The 26,119-nt window shown below is 44.7% G+C and overlaps 1 protein-coding gene across 1 annotated transcript; it reads right to left on the bottom strand.

The window, feature by feature from the left end:
• Mgst3 (microsomal glutathione S-transferase 3) lies at window positions 1-21,199 on the bottom strand. The gene is made up of 6 exons (XM_013021859.1): window positions 21,096-21,199; window positions 6,830-6,956; window positions 4,578-4,651; window positions 3,224-3,281; window positions 1,132-1,204; window positions 1-247 (listed from the first exon to the last, which is right to left on the bottom strand). The coding sequence occupies exons 2-6, from the start codon at window positions 6,944-6,946 to the stop codon at window positions 75-77; spliced, it is 495 nt and encodes a 164-aa protein (XP_012877313.1). The 5' UTR covers window positions 6,947-6,956; window positions 21,096-21,199; the 3' UTR covers window positions 1-74.
• Window positions 21,200-26,119: the final 4,920 nt, after the last annotated feature.

Here is a 26,119-nt window from a genome sequence, read left to right as displayed (position 1 = left end):
TTTAGGTATGAGGCCAATGCCAGTTAAGTTTTTATTATATTTAGAAAAAAAAACTGAACATAAAGGTAAGTCATTTAAAATGAGCGAGGGTTTTGAAGCCCCTGTAAATTGTGAGTGCAGCATTTGGACCCACTGCCCAGGCCGGTTTTAACCCATCCAAGGTGCTGGAAGGCAGAGCACACGGTTGTGCCCATCAAGGCGATAAGGGCGAGAGACCCCACAGCTCCTCGATTCCTCTTGCTAGGATCTGGAAAAGAAGAAAGCAGCAAGTTACCCAACAGAGCATCCACAAGCCAGTCTATCAGGGCATGCGTGTCTGAACATCTGACCATCTGCTCTAGCCTACAAACAGTCCCTGTGTGAGCTAATGCATGCCAATTACATGTCACAGTCGCCTGGCCCTTATTGTTAAAGCAACTCTGATCTAGGGCTTTTAAAAAGTCTCCCCCCACCTTTTTTTTTTTTTTCTTGTCGGTTGGGTGGCTTGATCTCTGGGCCTGGGCGCTGTCCCTCAGCTCTTCAGCTTAAGGTTAGCACTCTACCACTTGAGCAACAGCACTACTTCTGGTTTTCTGAGTGGTTTATTGGAGATAAGAGTCACAGGGACTTTCCTGCCCAGGCTGGCTTTGAACCACAATCCTCATAGCTCAGCCTCCTGTGTAGCTGGATTACAGGCATGGGCTACTGGTGCCAGCTCCCCCCCTCATCCTTTTTTTAAAAAATGTAGTTCAGCTGAAGTTTGAAAGTCCCTATCTCAAAAACAACTGCAGAAAACAGAGATGGAAGCCTGGCTTGAGTGACAGCAAGCACCAGGCCCTGAGCTCAAACAGCAGTACTACCAAAAAAAATCACACACACACACACGCACACGCACACAAAATTTAAAATTAGGGGGGCTGGGAAGGTGGCTCAGTGGTAGAGTGCTTGCCTTGCATGCATGAGGCCCTGGGTTAGATTCCTCAGCACCACATAAGCAGAAAAAGCCGGAAGTGGCTCTTTGGCTCAAGTGGTAGAGTGCTAGCCTTTAGCTGAAGAGCGGAGGGACAGCGCCCAGGCCCAGAGTTCATCCCCCCTCTCTCCCCCCCCCAAAAGAATTTAAAGTTACCTTGGTAGATGTCAACATGTACATACCTCCTGTGTAGTAGCCATAGGCATAAAGGACTCGCCCAACAATCCAGGCCAGGCCCAAGCCAGAAGCTATGCGCTAAGGTAAAAAGAGTATGTTAGTGTTTACATTGAAAATTACCGATCTTTACTAACACCTAGGGTTTAGTGCATTTTATGTTAGAAACAAGTTAATAATCCCATGGATTTGCTAAAATACTCCCAGTAAAGTTAAAATTTATGTTTCAGTTAGGAAAACCTAAGACCTATGGTTGCAGACCCAAGCGCTAGGTACTGGCCTGCTAGTCTGGCTGGCTGGTGGACTGGAGTCTCCTGCCTTGCCCTGGACAACTTGGGTAACATGGACTAGAGCTCTCTGGAAGAGAGGCAGACTTTGGACCTCAAGGTGAGTCTGAAGAGAAAGCTGACCAAAAGTCAGGATTAGAGAGAAAGTCTTGTTATCTCATGAGGGCCACGAAAGGTTAGGAACTAGGAGTATGAAGGGTCAGAACTCTGGTCAGAATCTATATGGAGGATAATTATTACCCTAAAAGGAGAATACTTCCTGTCCATGGCAAAACCCAAATGGCAAATAATAGGCCCAGATGAACTTCAGATGTTACGGAGGCCTCTCAAGCTGAGCGTGTCTACTCTCACTGCTGCCCAGGCTTTGCTGCCTGCTCCTCTTCCTGATCCATAGCCTTCCCATTGCTTATCTCACAGACCTGGCAGACTCCTGGATGTACAAGACATGGGTACTTTCCTGCTTCCTCACCAGTTTTGACTCTGCCCTCTCAGAAAGCCCTCTGCCCTGACCACACCACTCACAATTGCCTTGTCCTCTCCTTCCCTTGTTTGTCTTTGTGCACTTAACATACCACATTCTTAGAGTTCTGTTTGGGACTCCACTAATAGAGAAATTCCAGGAAACCAGGTGTCTGTTTATGTGTCTGTCTCTTTTTCATTGCTGTAACCCCAAATGGTGAGTGTGGATGAATGAATGAACATGGTAAATAAAAACAGCCACTGGATACGAACATTTAGAACCAGATAAACCTGGGTTCAAAGTCAAGATTCTTCAACTCTGTAGCTTTTGATCTCATGAAAGTTAAATATTATCAAAGAAGCTTTCCTTCCTTCCTTCCTTCCCTTCCTTCCTTCCTTCCTTCCTTCCGTTCTTTCTTTATTTCACCAGTCCTGGGGCTTGAACTCTGGGCCTGGGTGCTATTCCTGAACTCATTTTGTTCAAAGTTAACACGCTAGCACTTGAGCCACAGTACCACTTCTGGCCTTTTTGGTGGTTAATTGGAGCTAAGAATCACAGACTTTCCTGCCCAGCCTGGCTTCTCAGCCTGGCTGAGATCCTAAGATCTCAGCCTCCTGATTAACTAGGATTACAGGTGTGCGCCACAGGTGTCCAGCTTATCTGTAAAAGCAGGGATAGCTGGGCATTGGTGTCTTACCCTGTAATCCTAGATACTCAGAATGCTGATATCTGAGGATCAAGGTTCAAAGCTGGCCCAGACAGGAAAGTCCATGAGACATTTATTTCCAATTAACTTAAAAAAAAAAAAAGCTGGAAGTAGAGCTGTGGCTTAAATGGTAGAGCACTAGCCTTGAGCAAAAAATGCTTAGGGGCAGTACCCAGGCCTCAAGTTCAAGCTCTAGGACCAGCACCATAAAAAAGGGGAGGGGCTACTTACTTAAAAAAAAAAAAACTTTGTAAGAAATGATTAAATAAGCTGGGTGTTGGTGGTTCATGCCTGTAATCCTAGCTACTCAGGAGGCTGAGATTTGAGGATTGTGGTTCAAAGTCAGCCCCAGGCAGGAAAGTCCATGAGACACTTATCTCCCAAGTAACCACCAGAAAACCGAAAGTGGCTCTGAGGCTCAAGTGGTAAAGTGATTCCCTGGAGCTGAAGAGCTCAGGGACAGTGCCCAGGCCTAGAGTTCAAGCCCCACGACTGACAAAAGAAAAAAAGAAATGATTTTAAAAAACCCACTTGAAAACTTGGTACCTCTACACTAATGGTGCTCATGCAATGTTCACTATTACCTGTATCCCCAGTAGCTTAGTGAACTATAAATGAAACAGATAAATTGCCTCCTGGAAACTTACCGGGTGGTAAACACCTCCAACAGCTAGAAAAAATAGGAAGGGAGGATACACTTCCAACCTGGAATAGAGAGAAACTTTTAAAAAGGTAGCCTTAAGTATGTCTATGCAAAACAGAGAGACTTTTACTTTCCTACGTGTAGGTTAACAGCTTAAGAATAAAAGCACAGACGGGAGGGAAATCCAGCTCTGGTACCCATTCCTCTTGTGCTTTGCATAGGGGAACGTGCTGAGCAAAAGGACCCTATATTCAGCATACTCATGAGGACGGGGTTGGCAGATTTGCGTAGGTTTCCTTACAAACTCTCTTATTCTCTGGGATATGGAAGTTCAATACCAGGAATGGGCGCTGATGTCAATATTACACAACAGTGCAGCATTGAAGTCATTTCTGAAAATGTTATCAAGTAACTTCTCCAAAAATGGAAAAAACTGTGTGTGTGTGTGTGTGTGTGCGTGCGTGCGTGCATGCGTGTGTGTGTGTGTGTGTGTGTGTGTGTGAGATAGGGTTTGAACTCAGGGCCTGGGCACTGTCCCGGAGCTCTTTTGCTCAAGGCTAGTACTCTACCACTTTTGAGTCACAGCTCCACTTGTTGTTTTCTGGTCATTAACTGGGAATAAAAGTCTCACAGACTTGCTTTGAACCACAATCCTCAGAGCTCAGCCTCCTGAGTAGGAAGGTTTACAGGTGTGAGCCACCAGCGCCCAGCCAGAAAAAAACTCTGAATAATCTGTTGATAAACATCACTTTCTAGTGATACCTTTTCTCCCCCCACCTTTTTTTTTTTTTTGCCAGTCCTGAGGCTTGAACTCTTGGGGTTTGAGCACAGGGCCTGTGCACTATCCCTGAGCTACTTTTGCTCAAGGCTAGCACTCTACCACTAGAGCCACAGTGCCACTTCCAGCCTTTTCTGTTTATGTGATACCGAGGAATTGAACCCAGGGCTTCATGCATGCTAGGCAAGCACTCTACCACTAAGCCACATTCCCAGCCCTGCCTTTTTCTTTTTCTTTTTTCTGTGTGTGTGTGTACTAGAGCATTAACTCAGGGCTTGTGTGCTGTCCCTTTAGATTTTTTTGCTTAAGGTTGGTGCTCTTCCACTTGAACTACAGGGTCTACTTCTGGCTTTTCTGGTGGTTAATTGGAGATAAAAGTCTCATAGACTTTCCTACCATTCTGGCTTTGAACCACAATCCTCAGATTTCAGCCTCCTGATAGCTAGGATTACAAGCAGGAGCCACTGTGCCTCGCTAGTGATGCTTTTAATGAAGTGCCCTGACGATCCTTCTTGTTCTGCTTAGTAAACGAACAGCCCACTCTGTCCATGTCTTTGGTACATGGAAGCTTGACACTCACGTGTTCTGGTGGGCTCTCTGAATGCAGTTGAAAAGGTGCCCATTTTCAGGGTCTGTGCTGTACATGACAGGATACTGTGAAAATGAAGCACATATAAACAAATGGTCAAGAGCAGCACTCAGTGTGGACACTTAGAATTAACCATGAAAACAATACAACCTGAAATGGCTTCTACTGGACTCTTAGAGAAGGTCATTTGTTTTCTGCTTAAATATTTACAGTGACAGAGTTTTCACTCTCAGGGCATGTTCAGTGTTTGTTATAATAACAACTGTTATTTTTGTGGTACTGCTGTTTGAAGGTGTCCTGCTTGATAGATAGATACTCTACCACTGGAGCTATACCACCAGCTCTCAAGGTTTGTATTAAATATCCAGCCACAAGAATATGTATCTCTGGGCTGTGGTTGCACAAGAGCTACACACAGCTTGTACCAAACCAGTGCTTTCCACTGATACTATGCATCAGTGGTGCATTACAGCTGCATTAAAAAGACACCACAGAGAATAAATTCCTTCTCAAGAGACATCATATACTGCATCCTTTTAAGAACTCCCTTAATGGGGGAACAGATAATTGAAGGTGTAAACATTTTATTGGAGTGTCCATTAGAAGAAGAAATCTAGATACGAAACTTTAAAAGCAGCTCCAGTGAAATGTATAAGAGTCCAAACAGAAACAGGTATCTAATTGCTCACCAGGGACAACTTTAGAAAGCATCCCTTCTAGATTAGCTAGAACTAAAGGAAGTATTTAATAGATCTCCTTCCTGCATCTAAAGGCTAAGCCTTGGGCTAAGCTCCACATAGCTTCTCTGCTGGAAAACAGGAAAATCACCTTCTGCTAAGCAGTGCATTAGGATACCATGCTGCTACTTAATTCTCTTTAGCAAGCGGCATTTTCCCTAACAAAAGGCTCTAGCCAAAAGCAGATCATTTCAGTCCCAGTAGACCTGACTTTTCTATGGAGAAGACAAAGTAAGAGATGAAAACTATTCCCTAGCAGGGCCTCCTATTTTTCACTTATTTCCTGCTACAAAGAAGCAGAATTTTTTTTTTTTTGGTCGGTCATGGGGCTTGAACTCTGGGCCTGAGTGCTGTCCCCCAGCATTTCAGCTCAAGGCAAGCACTCTACCACTTGAGCTACAGCGCCACTTCTGGTTTTCTGGTGGATAATCGGAGATAAGAGTTTCACGGACTTTCCTGCCTAGGCTGGCTTTGAACCTTGATCCTCAGATCTCAGTCTCCAGAGTAGCTAGGATTACAGGTGTGAGCCACCAGTGAGAAGCAGAATTTCTTTCTTTTTTTTTTTTATTATGAAAATACTGTACAGAGGGGTTACAATTACATGGGCAAGATAATGAGTACATTTTTTATCAAGCATTGTAGCCTCCTCCTTTGTTTCCCCTTCCCATCCCTTCCCATCCTCCCCCCCCCCGAATCCCCACCCCCACCCCAAAGTTGTAAAGTTTGTTTTCGACATAACGACTTGTACATCTCATTGTTGCAATGGGTCCACCTGTATCCCTATTTAAACGATGTTTTTCCCCTGCCCCTCCACAAATTATACCGACATCAAATACAGTGAAAGCAGGGGTTATACTGTGGGGGAGGGACATACAAAGCAACAAAGAAATAATCTTATAAATGCGTCAGAAACAAATGCATGAAAGAAAAAATCATTTAAATACATATCTTAGGGTTTATTTTCCTAACATCACATTATCTGACCTTTTCTGCTTGACTCAGACATATACTAAATATTGCAAATAAGGGAAACCATGGGACCTATGTTTCTTTGGGCCTGGCTTACTTCACTTAATAAAATTTTTTCCAAGTCTTTCCATTTCCTAACAAATGGGGCAATGTCATTCTTTCTGATGGAGGCATAGAATTCCATTGTGTATATATACCACATTTTCTTGATCCATTCATCTACTGAGGGGCATCTGGGTTGGTTCCATATCTTAGCTATAGTAAATAATGCTGCAATAAACATAGTCATGCTCGTAGCTTTAGTGTGGTCTTGTTTGTAAACATTTGGGTAAATGCCCAAAAGTGGGATTGCTGGGTCATAGGGGAGCTCTATGTGGAGTCTTTTGAGGAACCTCCAGACTGAGAAGCAGAATTTCTAAGAGGCACATCTCTAAAACTGCTATCATGTTCTACTGATTCCTCCATGACTAAAAACAAACCCTTGGAGAAATCTGGGGCCTCAGACAAGCCTATAAAAGCATCAGTTTGTATTCTTACCTCCACCTTATACTTCTTGCGGGCCTTGCCAACATTGATGGCTAGATGGAGTACCATCACAAAACTGGCAGCACCAGTTAGAATCACGAAGCCATATTCCTTAGAGAGGACAGCCATCTTGTGGACTCTGTGGAAGAAAGTATACTACATTAGATACTATGCCACCTCTGTGGGTGAAAGGATCTATCACATCAATCCAGGGGACCATGCAGAGGTAGGTAGGCACAGGAGAAAGATTATTACAAGGCTTATTAGAAGAGCCATATTCCCCCCGGAGAGGGAGCACAGGGTACCCTCTACTATCTAGGTAGCAGCAGGGTCTGGGGGTAGGAAGTGAGGTAGATGGGAGTTCAGGTGGGTCTGGGTGGAGAGAGGGAGGGGCCAGCTGTATGGCGGGAACTCCAGGGCTGGGAGGAGCTCAGGTCTGGGGGGAGCTGAGAGCCAAAGGTGGGCATAATGCTTACAGTGGGCATTGCACATACAGATAAAAAAGATAGGTGTCCAAGAGGCCATTGGAAATATACTGTATACTGTACAATGAAATTAAAAAATTAGTCAAGTATGCAGTACACTCACAATTATATATTATGTATTTTCTTGTGTTCAAGGTCTTTTGCCCAATGTTATATTTACAAGGTTTACCTATGTCATTGTCATACTTGTAGAATGGTATGGCCAACAAAGTTTGCATGACAAAATGCTAAAGGATTTAAGAAAGGAAAGAAGATAGTGGCACTAGTGGCTCATGTCTGTAATCCTAGCTCCTCAGGAGGGTGAGATCTGAGGACTATGATTCAAAGCCAGCAGGAAAGTCTTGAGACTCCTATCTCCTATTAACCAGCAAAAAGCTGTAAATAGGGCTATGGCTAAAGTAGTAGAGCACTAGCCTTAAGTACAAAAGCTCAGGGACAGTGTCTAGACCCTGGGTTCAGGTCTCATACCAAACCCAATAAAAAGGAGAAATAACCTGGGCAGTGTCGGCTCATGCTTTTATTCCTAGCTACTCAAGAGACTGAGATCTGAGATTTGTGGTTCAAAGCCAGACTGAGCAGGAAAGTCCATGAGACTCTTTTTTTTTTTTTTTGGGTCCGGTCGTGGGGCCTGAACTCTGGGCCTGGGCGCTGTCCCTCAGCTCTTCAGCTCAAGGCTAGCGCTCTACCACTTGAGCCACAGTGCCACTTCTGGCTTTTTTCTTTTTGCTTATGTGGTGCTGAGGAATTGAACCCAAGGCCTCAGGTATGCAAGGCAAGCGCTCTACCACTGAGCCACCTTCCCAGCCCCTCCATGAGACTCTTAGGTCCAATTAACAACCAGAAAACCGGAAGTGGAGCTGTGGCTCAAGTGGCAGAGTGCCAGCCTTGAGCCAGGGATAGTGCCCAGACCCTAAGTTCGGGCTACACAACTGACAGAAAAAAAAGGGGGGAGGAAGGGAAGAAAGAAGGAGGAGGAAAAGATAAGAAGGAGAAGAGAAAGAGATAGGATACAAAGCCTTTTGGCTTCTGGAGGGAAGCCATGTGAAGTCAGAGACTGGTGGCTTCCCTTTGATCCTGATCCTGGCGCACGTGCTAGCATGGCAGAAGAAATCTCATACCAGTAAAGAAAGTCCTTATCTAGTAGAGATAGTCCTTGTTCCAGTGTATTGAAGGCACAGCATGATTCCAGAGCCTATAACACTTGTTATGCAATGTTCTCAGATCTGCAGTTTATTTTGAAATACATTAAAAAATGACAATACAAGCCAATAAAACAGATACTGGGATCTCACATGAACATTCAAGGTACAATTGTTTCAATGTTTCTGTGGGTTTAGAAATCTTCATAATTGGGCTGGGAAGTTGGCTCAGTGGTAGAGCGCTTGTCTTGCATGCATGAGGCCCTGGGTTTGATTCCTCAGCACCACATAAGCAGAAAAAAAAAAAAGCTGGAAGTGGCGCTGTGGCTCAAATGGTAGAGTGCTAGCCTTGAGCTGTAAAGCTGAGGGACAGTGCCCAGGCCCAGAGTTCAGGCCCCATGACCAGACCCAAAAAAAAAAAAAAAAAGAAATCTTCATAATTAAAAGCTTAGAGAAAAAGCTAATCCCAGATCATTTCCCAGTGCTCTTTTCTCCAAGAGGAAAGAGGAAGAAAGAAAGAAAGACTAGGTATCAGAGAGAGCATCTCAGTTGGTCGGTTAGGGCCATCCATTAGCTTCTTTAAGCTTTGGGTCCTATATGGAAAGCCTGGAGTGCCACAGGACACAAGGAAGAGCTACACCATGTCAAAAGATTTTTAACTGGCTCAAAGACTGCCACAGGCCAGGAGCTCTGCTTTCATTTTTTTGTTGTTGTTGTGCTGATTTGGGAGCTTGATCTCAGGGCCTGGCCTCTGTTCCTTAGCTTTTTTGCTCAAGGGTGGTATTTTAACATTTGAACTTTCTGGTGGTTAATTGGAAGTGTCTCTTGTACTTTTCTGACCAGCCTGGGTTTGAACCATGATCCTCAGATCTTAGTCTCTATAGTAGCTAGGACTATAGACATGAGCCACTGGCTCTTGGCTGGGAAGGTGGCTCAGTGGTAGAGTGCTTGCCTTGCATGCATGAGGCCATGGGTTCGATTCCTCAGCATCACATAAGCAAAAAAGAAAGCGAGGCTGTGGCTCAAGTGGTAGAGCACTAGCCTTGAGCTGAAGAGCTGAGGGACAGTGCCCAGGGCCAGAGTTCAGGCCTCATGACCAGACCCCCCCTTCCCCCCAAAAAAGATATCCATCCCCATTAAATCCCCATTAAGTATCTAGCTTCATTCTCCCCTAGAAGCCAATTGAGAAGGATCATCATTCTGCAACAAGTCTCTACACATAATTACAAACAAACCAACAGGTTAGTACTATTTTCCAAGGGATTCTCAAAAGGTTGAGGACTTACCCACAAAGTCTAAAACAGAAAGTATAGAAACTGAGAGTCACATTCAAATTCATCTAGTTCCAATGTCCCCTTTCTGTCCTATTGAAAAATTGAGAGTTGAACTGACACTGGAGTGGGAAGCATCTTTCTCAATATGGAACTCAGAGTGGACAGGCAGCTCAGGTCTTTAAGTTTCTTAGTTTGGACAGTAATATTTGGGACCTCAGCCCTAGAGATCTATCCTCTCCCCAACTGTGGTCCACACATTCTTACCAGTTTTCTCCTGGCGTGTTGTTCACTTGCCCTTGGGGGAATAGAACCCAGCCTGGGCAGGGCTGTCTCCATGACTCAGCACAGAAGGCCTCCAGGTCAGCAGCTGAGCCTGCCCTGCCCTGCCCTGCCCTGTTCCATCCTGCTGCAGAGATCAAGAGACTTGGCTATCCTCCATACCCTTTTGCCTTCTCTTCCTAAGTCTAGAAAATTTAGTGCAAGTAGGAATCTACAGTACTAATTATTAAGACAGAGTGTGGATTCTGAACAGCTCTTTGAAATAAGACTGAAATGAGCCTGCCTCTAACTCTGCCGGAAGCTGCCTGATTAATGGCCATAAAATAATCACATCTGTTTTGGTCAGGGTTTGCAAGTCCAGAGGCTCAGGTGAATCATTGACAAAGCTAATATCACTGTAGTACTCCAGGAAGGCCAAGACAACATGCGTGAGGTGGCTTAGTCACAAACCATGCTTTCCTGATTTCCAAGGGTTAGCTAAGTGGCAAGACAAAGAGTCTCTTGAGTTGATGTCTCCATTGGAGGTAAAAACAAAAAGACAAGAACATTTGTAAAGCAACTGCTTGACAATCTACAATTAGAAATTAATGTTATTGAGGGAAGATGACACTATGTGTAACTTGTAGGCAGGGATGAGAAGGGGAAACTGCGGGACAGTGAAGGAAGAGATAACGTTGTCCAAAAAGAACTATGTTCACACCAGGTGCTATTGGTTCACGCCTGTAATCCTAGCTACTCAGGAGGCTGAGATCTGAAGAAAACAGTTTGAAGCCAGCTCAGGCAGGAAAGTCCTGAGACCCCTATCCTCAACTAACCACCAGAAGTGGAAGTGGAGCTGTGGCTGTGTTAGAATGCTAGCCTTGAGTGAAAAAGCTGAGGGACAATGTACATGCCCTGAATTTAAGTCCCACAACCTACAAAAACAAAAACAAAAACTTGTACTGATTACCTGAGTTAGGCAATGGTAACCCCTTTTTAAAACACAATAATAATCATAATCATAATAATAAATTATATTAAAAAAGATGTTACTACTTAGTTCTTTTTTTCAGAGTAAATATGAAATCTTCTAGGTGTTTCAGAAGGCTTCTCCTTGTGAAGGTGGTATGTATTTATTGAATGAACCTGGATGGAGACAAGGAGAACCAGGATTATGGAGGACATTTGAAATACGGAAAATGAACAGAAAAGTGAGCCCAGAGTCTGTTGCTTGATGGTTGCAACATAGAGCGCTATGGAAAACATATATCCAATATGGAGTAAAAATGGTTGCTGGGCACTCATGGCTAAGTCTGTAATCCTAGCTACTCAAGAAGCTGAGATCTGAGGATTGTGCTTTGAAGCTAGGTGTGGCAGTTAAGTCTACTAGATCTACATCTCCAGTGGAGCAGGAAATAGTGGAGCTGTGATCCAAGTGTTAGCCTTGAGGAAAAAAGCTCAGGAACACTGAGTTCAAGCCCTAGAATGGGCACCAAAAAAAAAAAAAAAGGTTAAGGTTTGCCCTTTAAAGAAAGGATCCACTTAATTCAAATAAGGTTAAAAAAAACACACCAACATTCACTAAACCCTTATTTTCTGAGACTCCAGGGTGAAGAGATGGGTATTTCCAGCCTGCAGAGTGGCTTCAGTGTATAGAGAATGCACAGAACAGGAAAGTAGCCCATAGTTCACAGTGATCACACCCCAGGCAGCCCTGGCCACACCCTGGGTTGTGCAAGTTCAGACCTAGCAGATAGCTTTCAGGGACAGGCTTGAAGAACTGATAAGTGACACACAACCTCCCTCAGATATGAGCCGTCTTTTGGAATTTACTTGTTAGTGTTTGCCTTACCTGCCCAGTGTCACTAGCAACCCTTTTATAGCTCCAACAAGATAAAGTTCTTGAAGGCAGAAACTCTGCCCTAGACCCTTATTTTCCTTTTTGTCCTGGTAGTGGGGATTGAACTCAGGGTCTCAAGCTTTCACTTGGTTTTTTCCAAGTGGTGCTGTTTCAAGGCTGGTGCTTCGTCACTTGAGCCACAGCTCCACTTCCATCTTTTTGCTGATTAATCGGAGATAAGAGTCTTCTAGACTTGTCTGCCTGGGCGGGTTTCCAACCTTGACCTTCAGTTCTCAGCTTCTTCAGTAGCTAGGATTACAGGCATAAGCCATCAGTGTCTAGCTTAGACTTTCTTCTGCATAGTTCTGGGTTCTGCCTCTGAATGCTAGCACCCATGGTTAGTTAGCTGTGGTATCATGAACTTAAAGACTAAAAAACGAAAATGGTTCCATATGCTCTCTGAGGACAGAGAGCAGAAGATAGAAGCTGCTTGTTTGCAGATATACTCAATAGGGTGCTATTATTCTGTTGTCTATATAGTGGTTCTCAAACTTCAGTGGTATCAGAATCACCTGGAATGTGTGTTAGAACATACCTCACTCTCAGAGATTCCGATCTCCTCAGGCTTTGGTGGAGCTATGAATATACACTTCTAGCAAGTTCCTAGATGATTCTGATGATTCTGGTGAAAGACCACATTTTTCAGAACTAGTTTTAGGCAAAAAGGAAAAAAACGCAGGGGGCCGGGAAGGTGGCTCAGTGGTAGAGCGCTTGTCTCGCATGTTTGAGGCCCTGGGTTCGATTCCTCAGCACCACATAAGCAAAAAGAAAAAAGCCGGAAGTGGTGCTATGGCTCAAGTGGTAGAGCGCTAGCCTTGAGCTGAAGAGCTGAAGGGCAGCACTCAGGCCCAGAGTTCAGGCCCCATGAAAAAAAAAGGAAAAAAATGCAGGGGACAGATATTTTATCCAGAAGCACGGTCTTGTCTTGGTGACTCATAGTCCACCACAGTGGTAGACTGAGGTCCCCCTTCTCCTGAAGTATCCCCAGAATCTGAAGTTTCTGAGGCCAGAGAGAGTTCTGCTGTTCTCAGCTGCAGCTGAGCCTGTCACAAGTCTGACTTCATTCAGTGTTAGCAGAGGACTATGTAGACAAGATGGCTTGGTTTCTCCTGAGGCTTTACCCTGTGTTTGGTGGTCTTTCTACATGATCATATTGCCAGACAAGACTTTCCAACTAGGTCAAATGAGCCAGAGTTTAAGGCTTCCCATGCTTCAGGAGAGATGCTCATGTGCTGTAAGATGACTTTTTGGGGACCATCACTTCTAAGAGCATGGATCAGTTCTACCTCACATTCTGAATGATCACATCACTTCAAATGAAAAGCTTGTTAAGGGATTTATTGGGACCTCCAAGGAGCCTCTCATGAAATTTCATCCCATTTCTGCAGAAATAGCAGAACAGGAAATAACATTACCATTGCATGCTGAATATCAACTAGAAGAACTAGACTGCTTCTTTCATGCCAGGCACTGGGACAGACAGTATGGATCAACAGTCTTCACAGAAATCCTGTGTGGTAGTTAACATTCTTATAATTTCCATTGTTCACATGAGAAAAGGCAAAGAGAAGTTCCATAATTTGCTTATGGTCCATAGCTGGTAAGTGCAGAGCTGGGATCTGAATGCAAATACATGGACACTAACATCCACTCTTTTTTTGTTGTTGTTGGTGATCATGGGGCTTGAAATCTAGGCCTGGGCACTATCCTTGAGCTCTTTTGCTCAAAGCTAGCACTCTACCACTCTGAGTCACAGCACCACTTCTGGTTTTCTGTTAGTTAATTGGAGATAAGAGTCTCACAGCCTTTCCTGCCCAGGCTGGCTTTGAACCACAGTTCTCAAATCTCAGCCTCCTGAGTAGCTAAAATTTCAGGTGCAAGCCACTAGCACCCGGTGAGACTCTTATTTCTAATGAAGCACCAAAAAAACTCTAAGTATAGCTATGGCTCAAGTGGTAGACTACTAGCCTTGAGCAAACAAAGTTCAGCCACTAGCCCTGGGGTTATCCACTCTTTTTGCTACTATGCTGATACGCTTGCTTCTTACCCACAAATGGGAGGACCTCCTCCTCCAGCTGGGCTGCAATGAGGAGAAACCCTTGGCAAAGCTTGTTGTAATTCTGGGGCAGTTGGGTCACATCCTGGACTTCTGCTCCAGGGACAAAGAGAGAGGAACAGAGGCAGGACACACCAGTTTAAGGGAGGCCAGAGCTAGACCCAAGGTCTTTAAATTCTACATTACTGCTCTTGTGGTGCTGGAGATTGAGCCCAGGGCCTTGCACATGCTAGCCAAATAATCTCCCATTAAGCTATATGCCAGTTCCCAGGATCTTTCGAACAATTCACCCATATAATATGCTGAGCAGAAGGACTAACGACAGGCATCTTCACCTTCTTCCTCACTGTAGGGAAGAGGCATCCAGTTTTTCACCACAAGATCTGATGTTAATGGTAGATTTTTCTGGATGCCCCCTTTGAGAACACTTTAGAAATCTAATTATTTCTATCATCTTTTAAAAGCACAGTAGCAACTCTATTTGTAACTTTTTAAATTTATCAAAGAGTGTATTGCTTGTCAGGGATGATCAAGTTGGAGTAAGAAAATTAGGAACAGTATCTTAAGCAGATGACATATAGGCCAGGAGGACAGCAGAGAATCCCCAGGGCCTGGAGGATTTCCTGGAGGGGTAATTCAGGAGGACAAGATTTGTCCAGATAATTAGTAGAGTCTTGGGGGATGGAGTGGGGAGGAGGGAGGTGGTGGTGGAACAGCCCTCAGGACAAGGGGACTGTACAGCCTATCAGTAGACAGCAGAGGAGGTTAAAGAAGCAAAGGGACCACTGTAAAGACTCACTTTAGAGATCAAACCTAGGCTTCAAATGTGATAGTGTTGGTCAAACTCTATTCCAGTGCTTCAGTACGAAACCCCAGGTTTCGTAGGATATTTGGCCAAGGTAATTTCCCCTAGGAATTTTGCTAACAGATTGTCCTATAAACCCAATGATTCTAGTACTAAAGTTTCGCTCACCCTTCCCTCTGATTCCTGCTTCTGCCTGCCACTTTTGTCCTTATCTCACTGGGGCAGGGTTTCTTCAGTTAAGAGAAAGGCTTGCCCAGGAAACGTAGTGAACTACAACTCTAAGGCAACATTCCACACGAGGCTGTCATTCGCTATTTACCCAAGTCCTTCTTGGCTGCTAACAGAAATTCCCCAGGATACAATTGGCATTGCATAAATGGAACAAAGGCAGTTTTTATGCACTTGGTCACTTGGGCCCAATAGCTTATCACTTGTGAATCAGCAAGTTACAGCACCAAATCTTCAAATGATTACTTAGACATCTCCTCTCGCCTCCTTTTCATTCTCTTTCTACTTCATTTCTTCATTATTTCCTTCTTTCTCTTTCTTGAAAGGGTCTCAACCTCAAACCTCCAATCTTCCTTCATCTGCTTCCAAGTGCTGAGACTAAATCACAACCTAGGCCACTGGACTTGAAAGACATTGAAGAAAAGCCTTGGTGATAAGAAGTAACTTTTGGTGGCTCCCACCTATAATTCTAGCTACTAGGCTGAGATCTGGGATCATTGTTCAAAGTAAGCCCAGGCAGGAAAAATTCACAAGACTTTTCTCTAACTAGAAGAAAGCCAGAAATGGAGGCATGGCTCATGTGATAGAGTGCTAGCCTTGAGTGAACAAGAGACAGTGCACAGGCCCTGAGTCCAAGCCCCAGTATTAGCACAAAAAAACAGCCTCCCCCCTGAAAAAATCCTAAATATTGTCCCCAAATGATAACACACATTTGATAGACATTTCTCCAAAGGCTGAATATGAAAAGCCAGTTGATTAGGAACTTCATTATCCAGCACTTGCTTATAAGTTCAAATGAGGCACACGTTAGGCAGGTCATAATGTGGGTCTTTCCCAGTATCCCACACTCTTCCATTCCTCATTCATGTGTTGGCAGTATATTGACAAAGTGGAAGTGAATTATGAGGATGGAATATTTTCCCTTGAGGAACAAATGTACTATAAGCCAGTCACATTCAAACAGTTAAGCAGCCACAGCTTAGCCATATACAACATTCAAGTGAACTGTTGGTATTCTAAACAATTGTTGAATACACCACTGTGCTTGCTGGCTGGGGTTTGGGGAGCAAAGGCTTAGCGTGAAGCTCAGAGTCAAATGAATGAATGGTCCTTGATTATATGGGACCAGCCTGTGCTGGTACAGACTCTGTTAAAGCCACGTAAATAAACATCTCTTTTCCTATCTTTTTTTCTTTCCTTTTCTTTTCTTGTCTGATAAGGTACAACACATATGCTTGACTAGAACTGAATCTTCCCTGGGGAAAGGATGGGCACAAGGAAAAGAATGGGGAGATAGCAAGGGATACTAAAGGGGAAAGGGGTGAGGTGATATCACCAAATTCATTCAATGAAGGTAGTTTGGTAAATTCAGTGCAGCAGAAAGCATTTTACATAGAAGACACTTGCCTCAGTGTCTGTCCTTTCTTCAGTGAGTTCTCAGTATGATGGCTGCCCTTGTTCATCCACTGCTAAGCCCAGGCAGCACTGAAGGAGCAGGACTGAGAAGGAAGATCCTCCAGAAAACAGTCGTCAAGTTGCGTGTGTGTGTGTGTGTGTGTGTGTGTGTGCGCACACGCATGCGCGTGCTGAGGAGATAGAGGAGATCAGAAACCAGGAGTGTGACAGCTGGAGAGGAAAGCCTTAAAGGACCACAGTGAAGTGTGAGAGAAGTAAGGAAAAAGTAAGCACACAGGTAGGTCTGCAGAAAGGAAAAGGTTTGACTTTCATACAGAGAATAAAGTAGATCAAAGTGACCAAGGTGAAGGGAGGTGAGACGGACTAGAGGAAGAATAGTAGTGGGAGAAACCTATTATTATTATTATTATTAATGCAGGTACTGGAGCTTGAACCTAGGGCCTTGTGCTCTCACTTTTTCCCTCAAAGCTGGTGCTCTACCACTTGAACCATACCTCTATTTCTACCTTTTTTTGCTGGTTAGTTGGAGATAAAAGTCTCTAAGCCTGCCTGGACTGGCTTCAAACTACAATGTTCAGATCTTAGCCTCTTGAGTAGTTAGGATTACATGTGTGAGCTACTAGTACTGGGGAAAACAATTATTATTAACAATAATAATTGGCCCTGGTGCCAGTGGCTCATGCCTGTAATCCTAGCTACTCTGGAGGCAGAGAGCTGATGATCGCAGTTTGAAGCCAGCCCAAGAAGTCAAGTCCATGAGATTATTATTTTTTTATTAATAAGTTTTTTTTTTATTGTGAAAATACCATTCAGAGGGGTTACAATTACCTGGACAAGGTAATGAGTACATTTCTTATCAAGCATTGTTGCCTCCTCTTTTGTTTCCCCTTGCCATCTGTCCATGAGATTCTTTTTTTTGGGGGGGGGTCTGGTCATGGGGCCTGAACTCTGGGCCTGGGTGCTGTCCCTCAGCTCTTCAGCTCAAGGCTAGCGCTCTACCACTTGAGCCACAACACCACTTCCAGCTTTTTTCTTTTTGCTTATGTGGTGCTGAGGAATCAAAACTAGGGCCTCATGCATGCAAGGCAAGTGCTCTACCACTGAGCCACCTTCCCAGCCCCCCATGAGATTCTTATCTCCAATAAAATACCAAAAAAGAAAAAAAAAAGTCAGAAGTGGACCTGTGGCTTAAATGGTAGAGCACTAACCTTGAGCAAAAGCAGTTTGGGAATAGGACCCATGACCCAAGTTCAAGCCCCAGGACTGACCAAAAAATAAAAAAAAATATATAATTGGAATTAGGTGGCTATCAAACCAATCTGTCAAACAGAATTTAGTGCCTGTTGCACATCACTAGCATGCTTATTTGAATCCTGCTCAAAGCTGTTCATTAATATTAATTCATTAAAACCCTTAGCATTTCTATGATGTCTAGTTACCTCCACTCTCTAAGTGAAGAAATTGAGCATCTGAGAGGCTAAATAATTTGCCCAAGATCACACAGTGACCACAGAGCAAAGTCTGGATTAATACACTCTAGGCAGTCTGGCTCCAGAATCCAGGCTTTCACCCTTGGTTCTACTGTCTCTCTAAGAGGTTGAAGAGCAAGTTAGACAACACCTGACCTCTTTTGAAATCTTTCTACCTTCTCAGATCCTCTCTAGAGTATAAAATATGTTAACAAGAGGAGAGAGCTAATAATTAACTCCAAGCCTGTGACTGTCTAAAGCCTGTGAAGTTTCTAATTGGGATTGGGTGGAGGGACTGGGAAAGATCCACATTTAAAAAAAAAAAGTTTCATTTTGCTAGGTACTGGTGGCTCACATCTACAATCCTATCTATTCAGGAGAACGAGATCTGAGGATCACAGTTTTGAAGCCAGCCCAGGCAGGAAAGTCTGAGACTTGTGTCTCCAATTAACCAGCAAAAAAGCTGGAACTGGAGCTGTTGCTCAAGTGGTAGAGTGCTAGTCTTGAGCACAAAAGCTCAGGGACAGGGCTGGGAAGGTGGCTCAGTGGTAGAGCACTTGCCTTGCATGCGTGAGGCCCTGGGTTCGATTCCTCAGCACCACATAAGCAAAAAGAAAAAAGCTGGAAGTGGCGCTGTGGCTCAAGTGGTAGAGCGCTAGCCTTGAGCTGAAGAGCTGAGGGATAGCACCCAGGCCCAGAGTACAGGCCCCACGACTGGACCCCCCCCCCCAAAAAAAAGCAAACCAATGGCTAATGCTAATGTAACCTTACCTACTCAGGAGGCTGAGATCTGAGGATCACGCTTCGAAGCAAGAAAGTATGTGAACTCTTTACCTCCAATTAACCACCAGAAAACCAGAAGTAGCATGTGGCTCAAAATGGTGGAGCACTAGCCTTGAGCAGAAAAGCTCAGGGACAGTGCCCAGGCCCAGAATTCAAGCCCCATGACTGACCAAAAACAAACAAAAAACAAACTACCTACCTACTCACTTACCTATCTACATATACATACGTATATGCATATATATGTGTAACTGTGTAGCAAGCATTAAGTTTTTTTTTTTTTTTTTGTCGGTCGTGGGGCTTGAACTCTGGGCCTGGGCGCTGTCCTTCAGCTCTTCAGCTCAAGGCGAGCCCTCTACCACTTGAGCTACAGCGCCACTTCCGGTTTTCTGGTGGTTTATTGGAGATAGGAGTCTCACGGTCTCTTCTGCCCGGGCTGGCTTTGAACCGCGATCCTCAGATCTCAGCCTCCTGAGTAGCTAGGATTACAGGCGTGAGCCACCAGCGCCCGGCTGCATTAAGTTATTTTTGACAGATTGATTTGATACCTGTCTCATTCCAGTTGGCCCCTGGGGCTCTCCAATATTCTCTCGCTGTGTGTCTTCTTTGTGCTAACTTCAGGTAAGAAGATTCCTTTTCTTGATTGTTCCCCCAGAACTCTAGGCCAGCAGCAGGAAATTTAAGTAAAGGGGAAGGCTGCCCTTCTCCAGTTTTGTCTATGTATGTATGTATGTATGTATGTACGTATGTATGTGTCTTGGGACTTGAACTCAGGGCCTGGGTGCTGTCCCTAAGCTTTTGTGCCCAAGGCTAGCACTCTACCACTTTGACCCACAGCTCCACTTCATGTTTTGGGGTGGCTAAATAGAGACAAGAGTCTTATGAACTTGCCTGAGCTGGCTCCCAACCCTGATCCTCAGATCTCATCCTCCTAGGTAGTTAGGAATACAGGTGTGAGCCACCAGCGCATGGCTTGTTCCCTTATTTATTGGCTTATTACTACTTTAGAGACAGGTTCTCACCAAATTGCCAATATGCCTCAAACTTGCTATCTTCCTGCCTCAGCCTCCCCAGGTACTGGGAGTATAGGCACATGTCACCACCCCCTGCAAGATTTTGTTTTTTAATGATAGCACGCCTCTGTAAAGCAGTGTCTGTGGCTGGCTACAGTATCACTGTCATTTTATATATAGTAACATTGGTTACAGAAAAAGAAAGAATCACTTGACAAAGTTTTCTATTTCTGTAACATTGTGTCAGGAGGGAAGCTTAACAGTGTCTTCCCAGGGTGGAAGTCTTTGGATTTTAGATGTTGGTTTGATTTAACCCTCGTTTAATTTAACCCCTGTCAGAACACACATTTTTGAGTCCTTGACTACGATGCGATAAGCCCCGCCGTAGATGTCCACTGAAATAAAACATGCCAGGAACTCTGACTAGTAACCTTGGGTGCCTCCCAGACACTGCAGACTCCTTTCCCAAGGAAGTCCTAGCTCCAGTTCCCACCCTAAAATCTGCAGCGATTCTTCTGCCAAGACCAAACCGAGGCCCACAGCAGCGCAGGAATCATTTTTCCTTTCACCTTCTTCCCCCCAGCTCAGGGACTGAAGCCCTAACTCCCCAGGCTCCAATCTTTTGCATTCTCCCATCCCCCCAGCCGTCCATCCTGCTTTTCCTCCCCCCCCCGCCCCCCACCATGAGTCTCCTAGGCTACTTGTAAATGTGTGACTCTCAAGGAAAGTATTAGCAAGAAGCCACAACTTCGGGCAATGACTCATAAATGAATCTCCAGCCCTGTCTACCGCCCAGCATCACTCCCCACCCTACCCCGGGGTTCTGGGCCTCCCAGCAGAGACTCCAGATAAGAAGTTTCCTAAACCCAAGGAAGAGACAAATGAGTATTTTTTCCCTCAGTCTCTACGGCTGCAAGGCAGCCCTCCAGTAGATTCTAATACACCTGCTTCTCTGCAGCAGGAGGAAAAGAAACCCAATTCCTCCGAGACTGTCCCCAAAGACTCTTAGCAGCACAACCGCAGGGGCGCGGCGCTTCAGGCCGGCGCAGCCAACTTTCCCCGCCGCAGTGTCCCCATTGTCCATCCTCGGAGCTCGAGGTCGGGTGGGTTTCAGAGGACTGCAAGAGGGAGTCTCAGGACGGCACAGCCCAAGAGGAGGCGAGGAAAGAAAGGACCGGAGGAAGGGTTGACCTTGAGCATCAACCTGCATCACAGATCCTGACGCCGCGTCTTGCATAGATAGTCCAAACCTGCTCTATACTGGGAAAGGGTGCAGGACGGATGGAGGTCAAGGGGAGGAAAATGCAGAGCTCAACTCTACAGAAAAGGGAGGGAGGTTGAAGAGATCGCGTTCGGTTCTGGCTAGCTGAGATCAAGGCTATGGCGGGTGGCAAGCAATTAATTGCTTCATATAGATCAGGTTTTCTGCAGCCTGCAGGTGCTAGGACTCACCTGGATTACCTTCGCCCGGTGCACAACGAAGCTGCGCAGCTCAGTTCAGCTCGGCCCGGCTCGGGTGCGGCTCCTGAACAGGCCAGAGCAGGCCCCGCCCGCGCCCAGGGAGCGAGGCCACGCCCCCAGGGCGGAGCCCGCGGAGCCCGCGGAGCCGGCGCACTGCGCCAGGATTTAAGACCTGGCTGGACCACTAGCCGAGAGGCGGAGACTAAGCCCTTTTCCTGCTCTGGTTGCCTTCAGGGTTACTCTTTCTATCCCCAAATCCACGTATCTGCCTGCTTCTTCCCCAAGCAGTTTCATGGCCGCTATCCTACATTGTTTTCAATCAGTTCGTCTTCAGCTAGAACTTGCAAGGCGGTGTCACGAGCACAATTTGTTCCCTGCAGAGCCACCGTAGCTTGGCTGTGGCTCAGCTGCCGCGGGTGCGGGACACTGTCCAGCCACACTGGCACGCGCTGCGCGTGCTCGGCAGGCGCGTTCCCGAGGCCGGCTGTCCCGCGGGGGCGAGCCTAGTCTCCACACCGTGTCAGTGCAAAGACTCGGGGCTGTCAGGGCTGGTGAGTTTCCCCAGCTAATAAAAGTTGTTAGGCTGAGAACTCCTCTCCCTCCTCCTGCTCCCTCCTCCTGGGTCCTGGGGCTTGAACTCACCGCCCACCGGGCGCTGTCCTGGAGCTGGAGCTTTACAGCCTGGAGCCACCGCACCCCCTTCCCTGCATCTGGTAGTTACGGTGAGAGTCTCAAGCACTTTCCAGCCGAGTCTGGCTTGGAACCCTGACCTCAGATCTCAGCCTCGTGAGTAGTTGAGATTACAAGGGTGAGCCATCGGTGCCAGGTGCAACTTTTTTAACAAATATTTTATTGTTATGATTCAAGTGTTGTACAGAGGGGTTACCATTTTCTAAGTCGAGTAATGAAGACATTTATTTTTTTTTGGACTCTATCCCTGCTCATAAGTGACACAGTTCATTTCCCCTCTTTGTCTTTTGATATCTTTGGATATCTAGTACTAATATGCACACGCTGGGCATAGTGATGCATGCCTGTAATTCAGAGACAGAAGTAGGAGGGTGGAGAGAGTCCAGCCAGGGCAAAAGATGGAGACACCACCTCAAAATCAAAATAAAGGCAAGGAAGGCTGGAGTGTAGCTCAAGTGGTAGAATACTTGCATGCTTAAGGTGCTGGGTTCAGTCCCCAGTACAACTACTACCGCTACCACCATAATATGCACTCATGAGCAGTCACAATTTTCTCTAGCACTGGATAATGGATATGGTTTCCCTCCAATTCCCAATAGAAATAAGAACTTTTGTTGTTGTTGGTTGTAGAGCTTGAACCCTGGGGCTGGTCACTGTCCCTGGGCATTTGTGCTCTACTACTTTGAGCCTTAGTGCCACTTCCTGTTTTTGCATGGTTAACTGGAGATAAGACTATTCTGCCAGGGCTGGCTTTGAACTGTGCTCCTCAGATCTCAGACTCCTGATTGTCTAGGGTTATAGGCATGAGCCACTGGAGCCCTACTGAAATAAGACCTTTTATGTAAGGTTATTGTCAAAAAGCAAATGAAATGAAGATACAGTGCCTCACAAAAGTTCTACAACCCTTTTGTCTTAGGTTAATGTATTTGTGATTTCTATTGTAATAAAACAAATTATGGTATGGAATTGGCTCAAGAGTTATTGTGTCCCTACTTCATTCACCATTCTTTCTCATTTACAATCTGACTTCTGCTTCCAAATCACTTTGCAAATTGCAATCTTAAAAGGTCACCATTTTCCTGGATTCTCAAACATTGCTTCTTCCTAATTATTTTCCTTCTACTCGCCTTTACTGGGCCTTCTTCATTTCTCTGACTATTAAAATGAGTTCAAGCTTCTCCCAAAACACTAATCTCCATGTTTACTTGCATCCTTCTCTATGAGTTCCTTCATTGACTTTTCCTTGATTGTATTTCCATGACTATTTTGGTTGTCTACATTCTAAATTCCCTTCTCTTCTAGGAAAAATTCCTATTATTTTTAACTCTTTTTTTCCCTCTGTCTTTTCTTTTTTGGTACTGGGGATTCAACCCAGGGCATTACACTTGCTAGGCAAGCACTTTGCCATTGAGCTATATCCCAGCCCTGTTTGGGTTTATTTTTTACCTGAATGTTTTGTCCTCATTTTAAATGTGTTCCTTAGAGGTAGTACAAACTGGAATATTGAAGTTTGTTTTTTTTATTGCAATATGGAAATTGAACTCTGGACCCTCCACTTGCTAGGCAAATGCTCTAACATTTGAGCCATGTCCCAGTTCTGTTATAATACTGAAGGACAGACCAGCCAATTCTTCTTTCTTCCAAATTCAGAGGTGCCAAGTTGGCAAAGCCTTTGACTTTGGACTCTATTTTGGAGAGCATGGATAACAGCAATACAGAGACATTTGGAGGCTTCATTTATTATGTGGCAACAGTGGTAAAGAGGGATTTCTTGTGAATCTGTCCTGATGACAGTCTCCCTCTTCTGAAAGTACTCTTTGTTCCCTTCATTCTTTTCTACCATACAGTTTTTAATGAATTAACTTATTTGCTTATGCTATGGCTCCTGTATTCAAATTGAAGTTACACAGATCTGGAGATACAGTCTATTTACTGTTGCATCTCTACTGCGCTTATGTGTCTGGCATAGAGTAGGCACTTAGTAACTGTGTGAAATGAATCTACAGATTGTAATGAATCTACCGCTTGTTTTGTGTGTGTCAGTCGTGGGGATTGAACTCTGGGCTTGGGTGCTGTCCCTGTGCTCTTCAGCTCAAGGTAAGCACTCTACCGCTTGAGCCACAGTGCCAACTTCCCAGCTTTGTTTTTTTTATTATTTTATTTTTATTTTTATTGCCAAGCTTTCTGTATCTGCTTTAGTTTTTAGGAAGCCTGCATCTCTGGCCCACCACTCTGATAACCTCCCAAGAATTATCTAGAGTCAGTTTCTGTTTCATGGGGAAAATACAGGCTTCATTCATAGGCTTTTTACAACATCCATTCCCTTTGCAGTGAAACTTTAAGATATTTCAGCAAATGATAACATGTAAAGAAATCACTTAGTGATTACTTGGTCATCACTCCTAGTCTTATTCACTCTTTGGACTCAGGAGTCAGTATTATATAGAAGCCTAAAGAGTCTTTTATTTTACTGTATGGCTAGAGGAAATTGTCTCTGAATCTTGTTTAGTGTTTTTATGTGCAAAGTTAACATACTAGCAACAATTTTGCTTGGCTGTTGTGAACTGGAGGGTGTCTATTGCTATTATCATCAATGTGTGTTGATTGCACCTTAAAATAATTCCCTTCTTAGGCCTTCTGCCATAGATCAGGCCTTATGTCTCCTCTGACCTGGACATTTACATAAACTTTTTCTTTTTGTGCCAGTCCTGGGGCTTGAACTCAGGGCCTAGATGCTACCCTGAGCTTTTGTGCTCAAGGCTAGCACTCTGCCACTTGAGTCACAGCTCCACCTCTGGCTTTTTTTGCACTTCATTGGAGATAAGAGTATCAAGACTCTCCTGCCATGGCTGGTTTCAAACCTTGCCTCACATCTCAGCCTCCTGAGTATCTAGGATTACAGGTGTGAGCCACTGGGGCCTGGCACATACAGAAACTTTTTGCCTGGTTTCCCCTTCATAATTCACTGCCATTGTGGTTAACTTTCTAAATCAGATCTCTTCTTCAGTGATTATGGGGACCTATGTCCTGTCATCCCGTAGGATGACATCCAAACTTTGAAACATGTTATTTCAAGATCTAGAGAGCTTCAACAGATTTTTCCAGAAGCTTCTCATTTAATGTTAATTTAATAAACTTTATTAAATGTGCATTGAATACCAGGCACTAATAGAACTTATATTTTATGGGGCTGGGAAGGTGGCTCAGTGGTAGAGCGCTTGCCTTGCATGCCTGAGGCCCTGGGTTCAATTCCTCAGCACCACATAAGCAAAAAGAAAAAAGCCGGAAGTGGTGCTGTGGCTCAAGTGGTAGAGCGCTAGCCTTGAGTTGTAGAGCTGAGGGACAGCTCCCAGGCCCAGAGTTCAGGCCTCACAACCAGACACCCCCCCAAAAAAAATAGAACTTATATTTTAGGGGCCCAGCATGCTTCTACTAAGCTACTCTGATGCTGGTAGAACTTATTTTTATGGTTGAACCTGTTGACAAAAACCAATAAGATGTGAATATCTTGTCCATTTTGTTCTGCTATAAATGCAAACCATATACTGAATAATTTAGAATAAATTATCATGGAGCTTGAACTTAGGGCCTGGGCACTGTCCCTGAGCTTCTTTTGCTCAAGGTTAGCATTCTACCACTTTGAGCCACAGCTCCACTTCCAATTTTCTGGTGGTTAATTGGAGGTAAGAGTCTCATGGGACTTTGCTGCCTGGGCTGACTTCAAACCACAATCCTTAGATCTCAGCCTCCTGAGTAGCTAGGATTATAGGCGTGAGCCACTGGTGCCTGGCTTGTCTTTTTTTTTTTTTTTGAGATAAGGCCTCATTACATAGTTCAGGCGATCCTTCAACTCACCATCCTCTTGCTTCCACTTTTTTTTTTTGGTAAGTCGTGAGTCTTGAACTCTGGGCCTAGGAGCTGTCCCTTAGCTCTTCAGCTTAAGGCTAGCACTCTACCACTTAAGCCACAGTGTGACTTCCGGTTTTCTGGTGGTTTATTGGAGATAAGAGTTTCATGGACTTTCTTGCCCAGGCTGGCTTTGAACCATGATCCTCAGATCTCAGCCTCCTGAGTACCTAGGATTACAGGCATGAGCCACCAGAGCCTGGCTTGCCTCCACCTCTTAATATAAGCTTCTTTAAACTGAAGAAATTAATCCACTGATGTCATCTTTTAAAATGAGACATATGGTTTTAGACTTTTTTTTTAACCACTTTTATTCCATAGAGAAAAAGATTGTGTATTCACATTTATCAGGGTTTTTACTATGTGGGTTCCAGGTATACGTCTTCAGAACATCTTTTTCTACTTTCACTCATTCTTCG

The sequence above is a fragment of the Dipodomys ordii genome, unplaced genomic scaffold (genome assembly GCF_000151885.1).
Source record: "Dipodomys ordii isolate 6190 unplaced genomic scaffold, Dord_2.0 Scaffold57, whole genome shotgun sequence".
Lineage (NCBI taxonomy): Eukaryota > Metazoa > Chordata > Mammalia > Rodentia > Heteromyidae > Dipodomys > Dipodomys ordii.
The sequence above is the reverse complement of the archived record's forward strand: the minus strand, read 5'-3'. Positions and strand labels throughout refer to the sequence as shown.

Coding starts and splice junctions, on each gene's coding strand:
- Mgst3 (XM_013021859.1), bottom strand. CDS start 6,946: ATGGCTGTCCTCTCTAAGGAATATGGCTTCGTGATTCTAACTGGTGCT. Junction 3,282..4,577: donor CAGAGAGCCCACCAGAACAC/GTGAGTGTCAAG, acceptor TCTCTATTCCAG/GTTGGAAGTGTATCCTCCCT. Junction 248..1,131: donor CTATGGCTACTACACAGGAG/GTATGTACATGT, acceptor CTTCTTTTCCAG/ATCCTAGCAAGAGGAATCGA.